The 15,000-nt window shown below is 44.1% G+C and overlaps 3 protein-coding genes across 3 annotated transcripts in view; 1 reads left to right on the forward strand and 2 right to left on the reverse strand.

The window, feature by feature from the left end:
* The window catches only part of ifngr1 (interferon gamma receptor 1), a 6,093-nt gene extending 1,109 nt beyond the window's left edge, over positions 1–4,984 (forward strand). Inside the window, 6 exon segments of the mRNA NM_001361172.1 lie at positions 1,495–1,612; positions 2,189–2,370; positions 2,453–2,631; positions 3,000–3,162; positions 3,458–3,591; positions 3,688–4,984. Coding sequence (NP_001348101.1) covers positions 1,495–1,612; positions 2,189–2,370; positions 2,453–2,631; positions 3,000–3,162; positions 3,458–3,591; positions 3,688–4,041 — 1,130 coding nt within the window. The 3' untranslated portion in view covers positions 4,042–4,984.
* Positions 4,985–5,435: 451 nt separating this feature from the next.
* Positions 5,436–10,975, reverse strand: ltv1 (LTV1 ribosome biogenesis factor). Its single transcript, XM_069529958.1, has 12 exons — positions 10,953–10,975; positions 10,826–10,900; positions 9,749–9,880; positions 9,281–9,496; positions 8,739–8,826; positions 8,385–8,517; positions 7,480–7,699; positions 6,977–7,104; positions 6,721–6,860; positions 6,554–6,606; positions 6,277–6,477; positions 5,436–5,785 (listed from the first exon to the last, which is right to left on the reverse strand). Exons 2-12 carry the CDS (start codon positions 10,826–10,828, stop codon positions 5,675–5,677), a joined length of 1,425 nt encoding a protein of 474 aa, XP_069386059.1. The 5' UTR covers positions 10,829–10,900; positions 10,953–10,975; the 3' UTR covers positions 5,436–5,674.
* A 966-nt stretch (positions 10,976–11,941) lies between these two features.
* capn9 (calpain 9) overlaps positions 11,942–15,000 on the reverse strand; it is a 9,748-nt gene continuing 6,689 nt past the window's right edge. Inside the window, exons 14-20 of the mRNA XM_069529957.1 lie at positions 14,804–14,861; positions 14,461–14,525; positions 14,085–14,153; positions 13,925–14,003; positions 12,570–12,686; positions 12,398–12,456; positions 11,942–12,283 (exon numbers count right to left, since the gene is read on the reverse strand). Coding sequence (XP_069386058.1) covers positions 12,257–12,283; positions 12,398–12,456; positions 12,570–12,686; positions 13,925–14,003; positions 14,085–14,153; positions 14,461–14,525; positions 14,804–14,861 — 474 coding nt within the window. The 3' untranslated portion in view covers positions 11,942–12,256. The remainder of the gene's footprint in view (positions 12,284–12,397; positions 12,457–12,569; positions 12,687–13,924; positions 14,004–14,084; positions 14,154–14,460; positions 14,526–14,803; positions 14,862–15,000) is intronic.

Consider the following 15,000-nt stretch of genomic DNA (forward strand, 5'->3'; position numbering starts at 1 on the left):
TCACAGAAACAATCTGAGCAAACTGCCGCTCAGAGACGTCCTGTCTCCCAGGAGAGAGAGACCTCCTCTCCGTGCCCCAAAATAAAAAATGGCCTCCTCCTGTTTAAAACAAACAGAGAAAAACAAACTAAACCTGTACTATGTTAACACTCAGTGATAAATCCACTATTCAATTTGTCCCTTTACAGGACGTTTCATTTTGATTGCGTCATATCCTCTTTAGCTGTAGCTTCTCTGATGTCACTCCCAATGACGGAGGTAAAACTCCTGCTCTCCTGTCGACTGTTTGTTTCGGTCCTAAGGGATCATGAAGACGGACCCAGATCCGAAACCAAAATCAAATTAGCTCTCCTCTGACCCACAACACGTCCCTCCACCTGCTTCTCTGGGAATCAAAGCTGTTGTTTGTCAGTTTATTAGGTACACCTGACTCAAACTAATGCCGTCCAACACACCCGTCCTGCAGGAAGTGTTAAAGTTCTATTTTAATCCAACGCCACAGGGAACGTTGACTTATCACCGACCGCGATCTCGTTCTTTAACATTCTGACGTGAATAATTCCTGGATTTTGGTGAAACCCACACAGGCGTGTTTCGAGGACGATGTCTATGAGTGTGTGGAACCCAAATAAAAACCTGGATCTGGTGAATTAAAACGATGAATTCTTCTAAAGAAAAATCCGACCTGGTGAGTCAGCAGCTGCAAGAGGACGAGGGCTGGAATGTTGAAGAGCAAGCAGAGCTCGTCTCTGGTTTATTTAAACCTGGTGTTGTACATTGTCTGGATCACTGCTGGTGACCATGGTGCCGTCAGGACGCAGCGTGAAAAGAGTTGAAAAGAATGCAACACACCCTCAAGCAACACTCCCACCATCAGAAGTGTTTTGTCGGGCAGAGTTATGAGTCATGAAGCAGCATGGTTGTCGTTTACCGGCACAATAGTCGTGTATCAACAGATCTGTCTTCATCACTTCACCCTCAGTGTTTCTCATCTTCAGACCATGAATGAACATTCTGATGTATGATTATCGTCAGTTATCAACCCCTCTTTATTAACCACAAACCATCCTGCTGTATTCAACAGTCTCCCTATGAAGCCACATTTAAATTCACCAGATCCAGGTTTTCTCAAACTCCACACACTCGAAGACCTCGTCCTCTAAACAAATCCAGGAATTATTCTCAGAGAAGTCAAGTGAAAAGTTTAAAAACGTCAGAATATTAAAGAACCAGATAAAAACAAAATCCTGATCTGCACCAAACCTTCATGAGGTCTTCGTTGGGTCGTGATGAATCCTCCCAGTGAGATGTGAGGTGTGTTCTTCGACACTTCCTGCAGGACTGATGTGTTGAGCTGCATTGGTTTGAGTCAGGTGTACCTAATAAACTGACAAGCTGCAGCTTAGGGGCTCGAACCGAGGTCATGCCGGTGAATCCCTGCATTTGAAGCTGAGCCCCGGTTTATTTATCTCTCCTCTCTCGTGTTTGTTTCAGTTCTGCCCCCGAGGAACGTGACGGTGAGCTGCGAGAATCTGAAAACATGGGTCAGCTGGGAGTTCGGCGAACAGCAGCCTAGCACCAGCTTCAGAGTGGAAACCGTTAGCTCTGATGGGTGAGACTCGTTCTGCTCAATTAAATTAAATTCACTTAATAAAAAATAAATATGTGTGGTTTGATTGTATTGTTCCGATGTGGACAGAGACAGGAACTGACAATTAACTGCATCTATCTACGCACATACGAGTGGAACGTTGTGTTCTCATATTATATTATACAGGAAGTGTGTGTGTTGTGTTCTCTTGTCCTGTGTTGATGCTTCAGAATTATTCCTTGTCATTAGTGAGTTGTCCTCAAGCTCTTCTGTGAATTAGAAAACTTTGTGTTCATCCTCCCTGGTTTATCTGCACTGAAGATTTGATCGTTTTCATCAGATGAAACTGAATTTTCTTTAAATATACATAAGTTTGAATGCGTTACAATGTCGACTGATTCAGAATCTGTTAAAACAAGCGACACAATCTTCAGACCCGTGTTCGCAACGTTTCAAAATAAGAGTAATTCAGCTCGATATTGAGCACTGCAGCAGCAGAACAAACATTGTGCTTTTACTTTGAAGATACAGTTCTCTTGCTGTATGTGACAGAAACGTCCCACTTACAGTTGGTGTGTGTTTGTTTCCTGTTTGAAGGCGACATGTGAATGTGACCACGGAGCATCAGTATGATCTGACCCGGTTCATCTGGGAGTCTCAGGCTCACTTCATGGGTTTCCACTCGGTGAATGTAACAGCTCTACAGCAGGGGGGGCAGTCCCAGCCGGTCCAGTCCAAATCCTTCACCTTCAACAAGGACCGGCCGGCTCATAAATACTGTGAGTACCAGGTCACTTCCTGCTCTGTGGCTCAGGCGAGACGTTTCCTTCTCAGACATGAAACCCAGACTTTTCTCTGCAGGTGTGTTAGACTTCCCTCCTGTCGACGTGACGGCAGGCAACTCCAGCATCACCGTCACTTTCCAGAATCCCTTCCACTTCTACTCAGAACTGAAGAAGGCCGACAAGCTGCAAGTCTTTGCATTCGACATCTCCTTCGATCGGATGAAGAACGGTTCAAAGATTCCACAAGTGCAAAAGGCAGGAAAGAATCATATTTCAATTCAAACTAAATCCCAGGAGATGTTTGCTTACGGAGAATAAAGTTGAAAAAGTTTTTTTTTTTTTACTTTGAGAATAAAGTTAAATTAAATCAGAAGAGAATTTCTTATTTAGCATTTTTGAGAAAAAAAAGTTGAAATGTTCAGAATAAAATCTTTTTTATTCCACAATTTTTTCCTCCACAACCTCGTGTAGATGATTCGGTGAAATTCAGTTTGAGTAACAAAGTAATTCTCTCATAAAACCGGTGAGGTCATCAGTATTAAGTCTTTGAGGAGATGTCAAACCAGAAGATTGATTCTCTGTCTTAATAAATATATTAAGTAAGATGTTTCTCTGACTTCCAGGATGAATACACGTCCTATTGCAAATCGACTGAGGTCATTTGCAGATACGTCCTGCACGGCAAGGAGCAGTGCATCAAGGTCAAGGGAAGGTTGTATTCCTCGAACCGGGCCGAAGAAGTGGAGGTCAGAGAGACCGGACGCATCTGTCCCACAAAACCCAGCGGTCAGTCAAACACCCAGACACCATTTTATTATGGACGTCACCCGGAGGTTCTGCTTCTGTTTGTTTGTTTACTAGTTTGCAGGATTACGCAAAAACTACGGAACCGACCTCCCGTCAACTTGGAGGAAGGATGAGAGATCCAGGAAGTGTTGTTTCACTAATGTTTCTCAGAATCATTCATGGATTTCTGAGTGTGTGTGATTTGGTGCAGATCAGAATAAGAAGCAGGGTCTGTTGAGTTTAAATGTGATTTCAAGTTTGGTGGAGGTATGACCTGTTGGTTTTTGTTTTGCAGAGGCCCATGAGATAACGCTCTCCATCCTGCTGACCGTCTTTGTCCTCATAATCGGTGTGTTAACAATTAGCATCTGCATCGCGAGAGCCTGGACACAGAAGACACAGAAGACACAGAAGACACCGAAAGCTCTGGTAACGTTTCTGATTTTGGACAAAAGCAAATGTAAGGAGCGTAGACTTCTATCTTTTTGTGAAATCTGACATGTGTCCTCGTCTCGTCTCTGCCAGGACTTAGAGCCATATGATGATGAGCGCAACTTATTGAACCCGGTCATCGAAGAAGTGGTCAGCCCTGTAATGGTCATGGAACGCAGCAGGAGCTCTTCAGTCAGCTCGGAGGACGGCGGCCTCCAGGACGGCGGCACCTGCTCGGATTTACGCTACATGACCGGATCTCTCTACATGGTGGGAGGACTGTCAGAGGGAGGAGACCAGGAGGCCATGGAGATGATGTACGAGGAGCCTGCAGACGAGGAGCCTGCAGACGAGGAGGAGCAGAGAGCTGTAGGGAATTATGACCGCCAGCACGTGGTGAGGGTGGACTTGGGGGGAGACACAGCGGAGGGTTACAGAGAGAGATAGAACGAACCGTCAGAGGTTTGGGTCTGATGACTGTTCTAATGACTGACCCAGACCAAGAGACGCCGGAGAACAGCTGGAGGTTCCCCCCCCCATCACTCTCAAACCTCTTCTGTTTGCTCTGTCACCTCCAGAAAAACGAAACCTTCGTTTTTAACACGTCACGTTTACGAGTGTGGTCGGTTTGTCTTGTGGCTGTTTGCCGAGGTGAGCGACAACCCGGGGGAGAAGCGGGACGCCACCGGATCCTTCACCACAAAATCACAGAGACGATGAGAACGACGTTTACACCCAAACACGACCACACAGCACTTTGCTCCGACCTCTCAACATTAGGAAACTCTCTGCTCGAGGGGGGGGGGGTTTAAACCTTCCAGCTGTTTTGCATCTGGATCTCAGCTCCTGTGGGATTTTTATGAGACGCAGATTATTAAGAACAGAGAAGTTTTTAAATCAAAGATCTCAGGATTTCTTTTTAAACTGTTGTTATGAATTCTTTCTTTGTTTTAAGGGACGGTTCAGCATCAAACCGTGTCCAGCCAACACGTTTATGAGAACGCTGAAGAAGCAGGTACCTTTTCATGGCAAGGTGTGGGTCGCCCAGAGCAAACACAGAATTTAAAACATGACTGTTCTCAGGAGCCAGATAAATAAAACTAGCTGACGCCTTAAAAGACTTTTTAATGTTGTAGATTCAACTGTGAACCTCAGAGAATCCTGGACTCTGATCTCAGCGGGTTTGTTGGCATCATAAAATCCACAGGGTGACCTGGCTGTGAAGATAACGTGTGGGAGTGATTCTCTCTCTGGACTTAAACTATCAGGGTCTTAATGTTTTTAATATTTGCCTCAACACTTGTTTTTATGAAGTCGTAATTGATCTCGTTAAGTAATTTTAGAACAAATGTTAAATTTGTTTTTTTTTTTTATTAAACACAGATTTACATGAATATTTGCTCTTGAGTGTTTAATTGTTTCTCCACCTGACGCTCAGGCAGAGCAGCTCCCGTCGGGCAATTGGAGAATTGCAGTATGATGACGAAAATATGAAATATCAAAAAAAAATCGTACTAAAGTGTTTTTAATTTTTCCATAAACACGAACAACACAGAAATATTCTCCAAACGTATTTAAAGTGTTTGTTCAGCGATGATGACTCGAGGTAAATGAGACCGTTTAACACACACTCAGCAGGATTCTACAAAAACAACTGAACAAATGTCTCCGACACTTCGTGGGAGGACGGAACAGATCCAGTTCAGGGGAGAGGAGACTGTCGGCAGAGCGACTGAGAGACGGGGTTTGACTTGAGCAGCAGCCAAGAAAAAAACCTGACAAACTTGAATCATTATCACGGATCATCGACGAGACACAAACATAAGCATAAGACGAAAGCCTCGAGCTCGACAGGCAGCGTTTTATTAATCCTGAATTTCAAACAGTCACAAGATTCACTTCATCGGTTTTTATCTCGTGCTGATTTGAGAAAACTTCTCGGCTCCACGTTGATAAACCCAGAGGCCCCGCCCCCCCCCGTCCTCTCGTGTTTGTGGGGGGAGGGGTTTGCCATCCTGTCGACTGATGACATCATTGACGGGTTAAGAGTCTGTGTGGGCGGAGCTCCGCCCGTCCGTTACTAAAGCTTCAGGCCTTGAATGTTTGTCCTCAGGTTCAGCATCTGCTTCTGCTGTCGGACCTTCTCTTCCTTGAACGCCACCTTGTTGGCTTTCTTCTCGGCCCTCCTCTCCTGAACAAGCAGAAACCGAGTTTAACACTTTGTTCAGGTCACATGACATCAGACTAAAGATGAAGATAAAACATCCAGGAGACGTGCGCCGCCATCTTGTGCTGCTGACGTCATAGCCGCAGTATTAACGTCCTGCTGATATTTAACATTCACAATCATTTCTTTTGTTTGGTTCGTGTTCCTGCTGCTAACATGGCCACCAGGGGGCCATTCTCCAACCAGAAGGTCGGCAGTTCAATCCCCAGTCGTCCCCATCTGCATGCAGAAGTGTCCTCGGGCAAGATGCTGAACCCCAAATTGCCCCATAGAAAAAAAGCTCTGCTAATAGATGCACTGTATGAATGTGTGTGTGAATGAAAACTGTTCTGTAACTTCTTTGAGTGTCATCGCAACGAGACAAGATCTGGATAAATACAAACGTCATGTCGTCTGGTGTATTTGTTTTTATCTGCACAAAGCAGATCAGTGTCACGTCCGTCTGCGTGTCTCACCTTGCGTTCGTCTTTGACGGCCATTTTCCTTGACTTTCTCTCCTCTTTGCTCTCCTCTTTACTCCGGGGCTGGGTGGAGACGCGGGGAAGGTCCGAGTCGTTGATCATCGTCATGCGCTCCGCCTGCTTGGCTGTCAGGCCTCTGGCGGGGAGGACGTCCAACGGGATGCCCGTCTTGCTGGACACACGGATCGTCTTCGGCTGAGGACAGAAGGAAAAATGCACTCACTGCCCTGTGATTGTTTTGTGATCTTTGTCCCTTGAAGTGTTTTCATACCTTTAGTGGATCTGCAATGACTTTGGGTCTGTTGTAAATGTTGGAGTATGTACCTGCAGAAAAGGAACGAGACACAAACATCATATTTTACTCTCCTTCATTGAAGAATTACTTCTCAGACTAGTTCGTACAGTTAAAGAAGAGAGCCAAGTGGAAATCAAACTCACTGATGATGGTTTCACAGTCCCACTTCTCTTCTGGAGCCTGGACAACAACAGTTTCCATCTCCTCTTCCTCCTCCTCATCTTCGTCCTCCTCTCTCACGACAGGAAGCTCCTTTGGACCCAAGTCATCAGGCCTCAGGAAACTGAACGAGGAACAGGAAACAGTTTCGGCACCAGAGGTCAATTAAAGCAGCATCTTCCGACCGATGCTGCCTTCGTCAGAAAAATATCAGACGACAGAAAAACAAACGTCACTCACTCGTTCTGTTTCTGTTTGAAATAGTCTTTTATGACCTCCTCCAGACGAGCACTGTCCGGGTTGATGAAGCCCTCCAGCTCGGCGTTGTCCAAAGCTCCGATCTCGTCGTCATCGAACTGTTCGTAAAACTAAAACGACAAAAACAAAAACAGATGACGGGTTTTTGATTAAGTCGGAAATAGAAACAGACAAACAAGTAAAAAGACGCAGACATGACTTCTAGAGAATGTTCACACAGTTGGGTCCAGACTTTCTCCGGAGTTTGTCTTTCACACATGAACCAGCATTGTCACCAAAAGCTGCTTCAGTGTCTTCCTCTTTTTCATCCCGAGAAATCGGTATTCTTTTTGTTGTCAGTGTTGCGTCCGTCGTGCGTTAGAATCCTAACCAACACACCCGCTCAACCAGGGTGAACGTGCAGTGGATCTCCAGCTCACTGGGACATCAGCTGGAGAAAGCCCCGAGGTCCTCACTCAGATATCTGCGTCGTGTTGGATCGTTACCTTCTCAAAGCGGTCGTCGAGCAGAGATAGCTGCTCGTTCCTCCTCATCACAGACGACGTCATGGAGTACTCTGTGAATCGACTCTTTGTCTCCTCGTCCATGAACAGAAACTCTCGCCCGCGGCCGTCCTCATCGCCCGAAAATCCTCCCTCAGAGTCCAAGTCGCTATCCTCGTCCGTGTCCTCCCACTCATCATCATCATCTTCATCCATGTCACCTCTGTCACAGATTACACACAAACAGGAAATCACAATTAGGGCTGCGACTAACAGATACTTTCATTATTGATGCATCATTTAAAAAAACTATTTGTCTGTTCAGTTCTATAAAATCATTGTTATATTTTCCTAAAGAGCAACAAAACATTTTCAAAAGTCTTTTTGTTCTTATCGGAAAACTTTGCCAATAATTGGTAACAGAGGTTAAACATAGAGTGAAGTTACTCATGTGTGGTTAAACTTAATTATTTTGTTGTATTGATAGTGAAGGAATTCTGAAGAATATGTTTAAACCTTTATATGATGAATCTTTTATGTAGAAAATGAAACTATACAAGTTTCTGTTCAGAACATCGTGAAAACACGTGAGATAACTTTCATTAAAAATAAAGTAATCACACCTGCACCTCCTTCAACAGCCTCCTTATGGAACCACATCGGAATTCACTAGATCCTAAACTCCCACTCATAAATATCAGTCCTCTCAACATCACGATCTCCAAGACTGGTTCTCTGAGAAATCAATTAGACTGATCCTGGATCTGTCCCTTGATCCGGAGACAAACCGGAATACAATCGTCGGGTCTCTTGGCTCGCTGCCCTCAAAACAAATGTCAAACAAATGCCAATGAAAACACAACCTCCTTTCCTGGAGGTCAAAAATATATTGAGACCTTATTTCTTACTTCGTGTCCACAGCTCTGCTCGCTGCGTTTGCTCGGATCATAAAGTCATCGTCCAGGATGTTGTCAGGGTCGTCGTAGTCGAAGTCTTCGTCGAGAGCAGCCACGATGTCGGGGTCCATGTCCAGGCGAGGTCCTGAAGGAAAGACGAGACAATGAGGACGATGCTTTTTCAGGCTACATCCACACGACTACGTTTTCAAACTAAAACAATCTCGGTCCTTTGTGTTGTGGCTCTGGATCAGTTTTAAACCCCGTCCACACCGACACGCATGAAAACACACGTGACCACTCACGTACACTTGGAACGATCATGCTGGCTTACACACATGGCTCGACCCCTACTCATTTATTTACCTGAGATAGGAGCAGCTTTGTTAAGGAGTCCAACCTCCTCCTCAAACTCTGAGGCGAACACAGACGAGGGCAGGTTGATGGTGGCGGCCTGATGGTGAAAAACAAAAATCACTTTTTAAAACAGTAAATACAATAAAATACAAGAGAGTAATCAGTGACTGCTGCACTGAGGAATTCAAGAAATCTATTATTTTGCTTCTTTGCCTCAAACATCAGAGTTTACCAGTAAAATCATCGACACAACCATTTAAAATGTTTCACAAATTACCACTTGATGGCGCCACCCCCTAAAACAAACTATCCCCCGCTTCCTCTTTCAGCTCAAACACACAAACACAAAACGATGACCCGCAAACTAAGTGTGATCATCTGAAACTTTCACCAACGCACATCACGTGACCACAAACATCACGTGACCACAAACATCACGTGACCACAAACATCACGTCTTTAATCACCAGAGTAGCGTTAACAGCAGACGTTACCGTAGCAACAGCGCTGTGTGTTAAAACGTAGTAGTGTGGAGGCAGCCGTAAACTCACAGGAGGTGCCTGGTCCGTGTCACCCTCCTCCTCGTTCTGCTCATCTTCATCACGGAGGTGAAGAGGACGTCTGTTGGTGTTGGGGGGGTTGGCCGCCGCCGCCGCCACCAGCTCAGACGGGCCCGACGCCTCCTTCAGGTGCTGCAGGTAATTGTAGTCGTCATCGTAGAAAACACCAAAATCCCTCTGCTCCTTGCGTCTCTTCTCCGCCTCCACCTGGAGAAATGTCTCAAGTTCAGTGAAGTGATAGATGATCAGATAAAATCCAACTGATTCATTTATCTGACTTCTGGTCACTGGGTCAAATCCCAGAGTTCATGAACCGTCATGTTTCACTCTTCAACGGAGACAAACTGGACATTTATTTTCATATTTCAACAGATTTGTCTCAACTTCAGTTCTCCTCATTGAAGAGAATGAAACGACGAGGTGATTATTATTGTCTTAATCTCTTAGGTTGATCTGAACCTTGATGGCGGGCAGGAGGACGTGCTGCGGCGCCGTCTCATCTGCGGCCAGCGGATCCTTCTGACTCCTGTGGACGAGGTGAAAGGTCACGGCCTTCTTCTTCTCAATGAACGACTTCTTCTTTCGATGAGGCTGGAGGAGACAAACAACAGCAGGTTAGCAGCAGGTGATGAAACAACCGCGAGGACTCTGGTTTGAGTTCCAGGATGAATCTTCATTCTTCACCGAGAAGCCTTTGAGCAAGGCAGGCGAGCTAAAACAGAAAAGAAACAGAACATCCAGCCTGGAGTCTGTGGTGTCCTCCATGTGTCCACAAGCCAAGACATTCAAATACCAAGTGTTGAGCCTGACTGTCTCTAATCCAGGCGTGAACGAGGCGCGGGGACGGATGACAGAGACATTCAGGCTCAACACTTGCTGCAGATGACCTCGTCTCAAGTTGAGCTTGAATGTCGGGGCTTGTGGACACTGGGAGGACACATGAGAATCAGTTATCATTGACTCAGCTGCTGTTTCCCCTCAGACTCCAGCAAAACTATATTAATGTGAATTCATTGAACATGACAGTCAACACGGTCACGAGGTTCGACCCTGAACTGATTCACAGCTGGTTTATCAAGTAGAGTTTCAACCATCGAACTTCACTACACGTTTTCACTGGAGCCACAGGACGGACGCTAGCAGAGTTAGTTAAGAGAGTTAGTTAGCAGAGTTAGTGAACAGTCTTAGTTAGCAGAGTTAGTTAAGAGAGTTAGTTAGCAGAGTTAGTGAACAGTGTTAGTGAACAGCGTTAGCTAGCAGTGTTAGTTAGCAGCGTTAGTTAGCAGCATTAGTTAACAGCGTTAGTGAACAGTGTTAGTAAACAGTATTAGTTTGCTGCGTTAGCTAGCAGAGTTATTTGGCTGCGTAAGTTAACAGCGTTAGTAAACAGTGTTAGTTAGCAGAGTTAGTTAGCAGCGTTAGTAAACAGTGTTAGTTAACAGTATTAGCTAGCAGAGTTAGCTAGTAGAGTTAGTTAGCAGAGTTAGTTAGCAGTGTTAGTTAGCAGCGTTAGCTTGGTGTTTAAATGTCGCTCACCATGTTGTGAGTGGATCTGCCGCAGTCTCCGTGAGGATCCTCTAACTTCAGCAGCTGAGTCCGGAGCAGGAGCGAGTTTCACCCTCACACTGGTTCTGATGGTTTCACCCTCACGCTGGTTCTGATGGTTTCACCCTCACACTGGTTCTGATGGTTCTGATGGTTTCACCCTCACACTGGTTCTGATGGTTCTGATGGTTTCACCCTCACACTGGTTCTGATGGTTCTGATGGTTTCACCCTCACGCTGGTTCTGATGGTTTCGTCCTCCACGAGGCTCCTGCTGCCACCATGACAGGAAGGAACCACGCTGGAGAAACAACAGGGGTGCTTAACACTATGCTAACATGCTAACACGAGCACAAAGGGATATTTGAACGCGGAAACATTTTCATGACAAACAGAAGATCTTCGACAGATTCACGTGTTTTATATTCACGGTATATTCCATGTGACCCGCCTGTCTCCCCTCCACATTCTGGACGTGTTGGTTTAGTCCAAGTCGACTGAGCTTTTTTTTTTTCTTGGATTAACTTTATTAGCAAACAGCGCAGTGAACATACATCTTTATTCTTCAGAGAAATTTAATTAATTCAGTTTCATGGTTTGATTCATTTTTATGACTTTTGTTTTAGTTTTTATTAAATTATAATTGTTATTTATTTAACCAGGATGTTGCCATGGAGACACAGCTTATCTTCTGAGGCCAAAACATCTGGATCGCCCCCTGGTGTCTGGCTGCAGTATAGATCATTAACCAAAAAATAAAAAGCAGATGTTAAATAAATGTTTCTGTCATTTTCTGTCGTTCTTATCTCACTGATGTTTGTTCAAGTGTTTCTCATCAGTTTGGTTTAATTAGTTATTCGATGATATAAAAATGGACTCGGACGTCATGACGAACAGCTGCAACTGACTCCTGATTGGTCGAGCGCGTGAACTGGAAAGGTTTTTACTGACGCCTTCAAACGCACAAGACGCCGGAACTTGTATTCAGGATATTTTAGCTTCGTTTTGTACGATGATTTGAGTCGTCCATCTTTATTTACAGTCAAAGCGTGAGTCAGGAGGAAGTAGCTTTGGCCCCCGGTGTAAATAAAATACAAACACACAAACATTTCCTTGTCTTTGATTTTGAGACGACAATTTTATTCAAAATGTATTTCTATTATATTCAGAGAGCAGAACAAATATTTTTCCAAAAGCACAAGTCAGAACCCCCCCACCCCCCAAATCCGTTTCCAGAAATCTAGCTCACACAGCAGCGGACATCACGAGTCCACACTGGTATTTAATGGCATTTAAAAAATGGGGAGATGTCTAGAATTGGAAACATGAAAAAGAAAATGTGTGTATATTCGACACACTGCCCTCGAAGCTCCGCCTGCTGTTTTTTGTTCTTCTGGTGGCTCCTGTCTGGTCTCTCCTCTCCTCAGACGTTCATTGACATCATCAGGAACTGTGAGGTGCGCAGAGGTGCAAGTGAATCAATTAAGTCCCATAACATGACAACATCATCTGACACGAACTCTTTCATTTGCAGATTGTTGACGTGACGTTAAAGTGGTTTTACCTGCATCATGTTCATCTTCACACGCCCCCTCTTGAATTTGTCCATGGCCTGGAAAACTCCTGGTGCAGAGAGTTTCAGTCAGTGAAGGAATTTTTACCACAATCATTCTGAGGCCTTCTGTGGTTACTGCAGACCCAGAGGTTTTATTTAGAAGTCGTGTTTCTGTACGTACTGAACATGTTCTCCAGGCGGACGATGCAGGTGAGGTAGTCGTCAAAGTCAATGTCGTAGTTGTCGTCAGCAAACCTCAAACCGATCAGCTGCAGGAGCTGGTTGTTCAGTTGCATCCCTTCAAACCACAGACACACAGAGACAAAGACACACAGAGACACAGACAGACAGAGACACAGAGACACAGAGACACAGACACACAGACACACAGAGACACAGACACAAAGAGACACAGACACACAGAGACACAGACAGACAGAGACACAGAGACACAGACACACAGACACACAGAGACACAGAGACACAGAGACACAGACACAAAGACACACAGAGACACGGACACAAAGACACACAGACACACAGACAGACAGAGACACAGAGACACAGACACACAGACACACAGAGACACAGAGACACAGACACACAGACACACAGAGACACGGACACAAAGACACAAAGACACACAGACACACAGACACACAGACACATAGAGACACAGAGACACAGAGACACAGAGACACAGACACACAGAGACACAGAGACACAGACACACAGACACACAGAGACACAGAGACACAGACACACAGAGACACAGAGACACAGACACACAGACACAAAGACACATAGACACGCAGACACACAGAGACACAGACACACAGAGACACAGAGACACAGACACACAGACACAAAGACACATAGACACGCAGACACACAGAGACACAGACACAAAGACACACGGACACAAAGACACACAGACACACAGACACAAAGACACACAGAGACACACAGAAACACAGAGACACGGACACGCAGACACATAGAGACACGGACACGCAGACACACGGACACAAAGACACATAGACACGCAGACACAAAGACACACAGACACAAAGACACACAGACACACAGACACAAAGACACACAGAGACACAGACACAAAGACACAAAGACACATAGACACATAGACACAAAGACATAATTAAACTGAATCATCGAATTTCTTCACAATGAAAATGTGAAACAAACATATTGACGCTGAAAATCAAATATATTCAAAAAAACATTGCATGTATGTAATATGTTATGAAATTCTTATTATTACTGTTATTATTACTTTGACATACATGTAATGTGTATAAAATATTTTCTATTTTGTCAAAAAATAAGTCAATGAACTTCTTAAACGAAATATATTAGTCAATTTATTCATATCTTCAATAAATGTCTATATAAGAAAACCTACGCATAGAAACAACACGTGTCCTCGACAGGAATGAATTCAAACACAAACTCTTGTAAGAAATGTGAAATGTTGGGAAACATGAAGCGCGTCAGGAGTTTTCAGTCGACTCTCACCTGCAGCTTTGAGCGCGATGCGCAGCTCGTAGGACGACATCTTCCCCGAGCGGTCGGTGTCGAACGACAAGAAGAGCATCTACAACAACAACACAAGTTCAACCTCACACTCCAGCACCGGAGTCCATTCACTCTTTTTACTGCACAAATGAACACGTACGATCCACTTCTTCATCTTTTCCCAGAAGACCTTAAACTCCTGGAACTCCAGTTTCCCAGTGTTGTCCACCTGTTTCACTGCGTCAAGAAAAAACTCCAAACAAGAAGGAACACTCGAAAACACGTGAGTTCCACTGCTGCTTTCACTAAACTGTGATGGAATAATTAAACTTATTTTATGAATCAACCACGACTTTCTTTTTTGTTTAACACAAAAAATTATTTTGAGTGAAAATGGACTTTGTTGAATTTGTTGATTCTACTAAATTCCTAGATTCTTCGAAAACTCCATCAAACATCATGTTGGTGCTAAAACATCAGGATCTTTAACATTTAAATTACAAACAGGGAATTCAAGTCTTATTGAAGAAGGATACGTCCATCAGGTTGATGATACTGTGGCAGGTGCTGAGACTCAGGCCGTCAAATTTAATCTCTTTCCCTGAAAACAAAGGTTTTCAACAGTAAAATAAACTTCAACTCAATAACATAGTAAAAGATAAAAGTTATTAAATCAATGATTCAAATTATAAAACATGGTAAGACAAGTACAAGAGAAGAATAAAATACACGTTAAGGTTATTAAAGGTGCCACTCAGGTATTTTGACAATCAGAAACCATCACATGTATGATTCCAATAATGAAAAACAAACTGTAGACGTCAACGTAGCATCAACACAGACTTCTAATAAATAAATAAAAACTTTGAATTTACTTACGTCTGCTGAGAACTCCGTTGAGCATCTGCTGCAGCTCGTTCACACTGATCGCCTCGTCCTGTAAATACACCGCTTATGTTTGTAACGTGCATATACTGCCTCATGTAAACCAAGTTTTTCTTCAAGCTGAAAACAATATTTTCTTTTGTGGAAAATTCTAATTCCATCTTTGTTTGATGTAGTCGTGTGTCTCCCGA

The sequence above is a fragment of the Paralichthys olivaceus genome, chromosome 8 (assembly GCF_024713975.1).
Source record: "Paralichthys olivaceus isolate ysfri-2021 chromosome 8, ASM2471397v2, whole genome shotgun sequence".
Taxonomy (NCBI): domain Eukaryota; kingdom Metazoa; phylum Chordata; class Actinopteri; order Pleuronectiformes; family Paralichthyidae; genus Paralichthys; species Paralichthys olivaceus.